This window comes from Dipteris shenzhenensis, chromosome 2, assembly GCF_047967505.1.
Source record: "Dipteris shenzhenensis isolate YYH24624 ecotype China chromosome 2, Dip_SZ_1.0, whole genome shotgun sequence".
NCBI lineage: Eukaryota > Viridiplantae > Streptophyta > Polypodiopsida > Gleicheniales > Dipteridaceae > Dipteris > Dipteris shenzhenensis.
The window spans coordinates 22,388,588-22,392,577 of NC_141597.1; the positions used below are offsets into that span (position 1 = coordinate 22,388,588).

At 41.8% G+C, this 3,990-nt stretch overlaps 1 protein-coding gene across 1 annotated transcript; it reads right to left on the reverse strand.

The window, feature by feature from the left end:
- Window positions 1–1,065: 1,065 nt before the first annotated feature.
- Window positions 1,066–3,149, reverse strand: LOC147904484 (sec14 cytosolic factor-like). Its single transcript, XM_087396238.1, has 6 exons — window positions 2,867–3,149; window positions 2,473–2,731; window positions 2,293–2,329; window positions 2,020–2,125; window positions 1,816–1,926; window positions 1,066–1,312 (listed from the first exon to the last, which is right to left on the reverse strand). Exons 1-6 carry the CDS (start codon window positions 3,041–3,043, stop codon window positions 1,166–1,168), a joined length of 837 nt encoding a protein of 278 aa, XP_087252364.1. The 5' UTR covers window positions 3,044–3,149; the 3' UTR covers window positions 1,066–1,165.
- Window positions 3,150–3,990: the final 841 nt, after the last annotated feature.

Genomic DNA, 3,990 nt, shown 5'->3' on the forward strand with positions numbered 1-3,990 from the left:
ATATTTTCTAGTATGATGATGGGTGAAAAAACGTTATTCCTACGATCTATGCACCTCATTTTCCCCACTTCTACATATATAAGATACAAGGGGAAACACAATGGACTAAATTATGATTTTCATGGTGCTGAATTTCCTAAGTTCAATGACTTTGGGCAATGCTAGCATAGAATGAGAGCTTTTCTAAGTGAGTTTAGGGTGCATCTCCCTTAGAAGATGCAGCCTATAAGATGGATAGACTTCTACTCCTAGATCTTTAGATACAAAGAATATCATGCAAGTGATTATTTACATCATGAAATAGCAATGTATAAGTGGATGAAGGCAAGCAAATTTATTTTTATTCATTATTTAAACAAAAGTTGGTTTAGCAGACTCAAGCCACTCTCATCCTTAGTCTCCATTATTGCAGCTTTAGATGCAGAGGATGCTATAGCAATACCTTCATCAAAAATTCCCTATGGTGCCTTCTACTCCTTTAATCTTATTTTGACAAATGCATCATCATCATCATCGTTTTATTGCCTCAAACTCAATCAAGTTCATGTCAAAGCATGTGACTCTACTTCAATATAATTGTCATTGATTTAGACCAACTAGTGCATTGTCATATAATAGGTTTAACATTCTTAAGGTATATTCATTTGAGTTATTGAAAGTTTTAACATTGGTATGTACATCAAGGCATCTTGTAAAGTCTTTAAGCAAGAAACATGAAGTTAGAGCCATTAGAATATATTGCAGGTGTAACTTAGGTCTAACACAACATGTGAATGGTTTCCATATGTCTACACAAAGTCATGCAATTTTCCAAGTAACGTCATACCACATTCCCACAAAAGTTTCGGCATTTGAAACAATTTTTCCATCATTATTTCGGGAAACAATATTGCATGTTTTCCAAAACTCCTTTCAATTCAAGGATTTATTTCCTAAAAGCTCAAAGTACGAGTAGTATTGAAATGCATTAGAAAATCCAATATTACTCCTTCAATGTTGCTCCCAAAAGAGAGACATCAACATTTTCACGCAACATATGGAGTAGTTGAACTCCACATTAGCGGATTCTATCTGGATGATCTATCTTTTTAAAATTAATAGAGAATGTAGACTGCTAAAGATGACAATAGCTGTTCACAACTGGCTATTTGTCTGAGAGCAGCAATCAAGAGTAGACACCTACAGAATTGTGCAGATGAGCATCTTGAAGTAGCACAATTTTTGCATTTCCACCATAAATTGTTGGGAGACTACTTGCATCCACTTCAGAGAGCAGCACTTCTGTGGTTTCATGGTTTTCCAAGAAAAATATCTACAGGCAAGAAAAGTCTGACCTTAAAAGTTGAAAACATATGTCAATGAAGCAACAACATGCCCATCTTACAAGTTGAGCAATGTTTAGAAAGAAGGCAAGAAAGGGAGAAAGGGGGCAAAGAGAGAGAGAGAGAGAGAGAGAGAGAGAGACTACAATATACATCTCAGCACTATTCAAGCATAAACAATAGAATGTCTGAAGAGTGAATGTATGAAGAGTATTCAACCATAAACAATAGAATGTTTAGAAAGAAGGCAAGAAAGGGAGAAAGGAGGCAAAGAGAGAGAGGGAGGGAGAGAGAGAGAGAGAGAGAGAGAGAGAGAGAGAGAGATCCTACAGTATGCATCTCAGCACTATTCAAGAGCATAAACAATAGTATGCATATCAGCACTATTCAAGCATAAACAATGGAAGGTGTTAGCGGTGGATCAAACAAGAGTCTAGAATTGGGACAAGGTAAGGAGTGAGATTAAGCTGCAGGAATATACGAGCATGCTTACTTTCTCTCTTGTGGCCTTGTCAAGGAAGCGAGAGATCGTTTTCCAGAGATTGATAAAGAGTTTTGGGGCATTCACCATATACAGTCGGCCCAACCTCTCCGGATAGTTATTCTGCATGCACAGCATCTCCATCACCAGTCATTTTCCACCTTCTCGAACGTCTCTCGATTTTCTAGCAACACGTAGGATTTTCATAAGTCTCACCTGCAGCAATTGAAAGCCCGTTGTATAGCCTCTCATATCCATATTTTTGTACCCCATATGATTCAGATCGACTATCACCATCATTTTCTCAATGCCTGTGGGTGCACTGCACGTAGCATAACCTGTACATTAGATCTAATTCAACGCTGCTCACTCTTTCATACTTCGGATTCATATAATCCCCTTTAGACTTCTTCCCTTCCCCGCATCATTTAAATCACCCTGCCCTTGAGCCAAAACTTGAGTGGAGTTCAGCTATACAGATCCTCTTACCTGGTGATTGCCTTGTCCAGAAGATGTACCACAAAACCTGAAAAGAGAAAGAAAGGGAAAACCCACAACATAAAAGTGCATCAAAATGCTGAACCTGCGAATGAAACTGCGTTTTCTCTCTTCCATGTACGATTATGTTGGCACACGGTTTAAATCACCTAGCTTGGAGCATCCTCTTACGTTTGAACATCTCAAAATCATGCTTGTTGGGGAAATGCTTCGCTGCAAAAACTACCATTAACGGCCATCCGCTCTTCGAGTAACCCTGAAGAGCAATTTTATTAGCGGCCAATTCAGCTGTCACTTCGTCTTCCGGTATATGACCGAGAGGCACAAATGAAGATCTCCAGCTCTGGTAATGTACAAACATCTTTGCTGCTTTTTCCGTGTTCATAGAACGCGCTTTAAGGAACCTGAGAAGCGTTCCATCATCGACGTCCTGAAGCCAGAAAACTCCTTGCGTGTAAGTAAGACCTCAACCTCTACTTTCTCTTGCGCTAGGAATAAAAACCGTGAGCATGCTTTCACAGATTGAAGGGTCGGAAATAGGAAAAGAGATCCTTTGTAGTAGCACCTTGGTCGATCCACCCTCTCTTTCTATAGCATTGCGAATGTTTATCAGCTCCATAGCATACTTTCTGCTGTCGAGCAGTGTTTCCGACACATCGCATCGTCCATTTGTAAGGGTCGAGCTTGCTTTCCTGGCGCTGCTTTCGGTGTGCGGATTGGCTGCCTGGCAAGAATCACCCATACTGCGAGATGAAGCAGAATTTGCCAGGTGCCCACCGGGAAATGTACCCTCTTCCCCTTCGTAATTTTGGTGTTACAATGAGGCCTCCACTAATATGTTTGCAGACTTCTAAGGCCGGCGCGGGGGGGATAGGTAGCTGCTCCTAAAGTTCTTGCTCGGCAGCACGGAACTCCGGGATGTGATGTCAAACCAAGGAAATGAAGAGAGCCTGTGAATCGCAGAAATGCGAGCGATAAAGATGGCGTTGCGTGGGGGCTGGGAAAAGTCAGCAAGCCACGGGGTGCGTGGGTGGGGGAGGAAGAAAAACGCGCTCGCCCCAAATTGACTATCAGAAAAGCCATGAAAACAGGATATGGTGATCGACAGCAGAGGCAAGAAAGGAAGAGGCGATTCCATAGTGAGTGTTGAGCATCTGCCTGATGAGCTCAAACAAGGTTGATAGTCATGTCTCAACGACCTGAAGACCGTTGAGCCGTTGACACAAGGCACATGTTTCTTATTGCCCTTACGCTAGTTTCACACCACTGGGTGGACAACCCAGCCACGAAGTCCGGACGCTTTTGGATTCACACCAAGCGCACGCCCGCTTGATCTTTCCCTTCAGCGTCTGGCGCAATCCACATCGCTCTTCTTCTTCTCCTTCGCATATTGTACGTCGCAGTTCCATATAATGATCTGCAACGCTGCAATTGTATTCGAGCAATTACACATTCAATTCGATCTACCCGAATTGCAGGACTCTCTCTTCCAATATAGACAGCCACTCTCTTGAATTGCAATCCATAGCTTTGGAAACAGCAGCTCCTGATTATACTCATCAACCCTTTAGTTTAATTCGCTTTTGATGGCTGATTATTCATGTTTTGCTTTTGATAGCTCAAATCCATGTTGTGCGTGGCGATCGCCCTGAATTGGAGTCTAATTGCAGTCCTAAAAACATTGTGAAA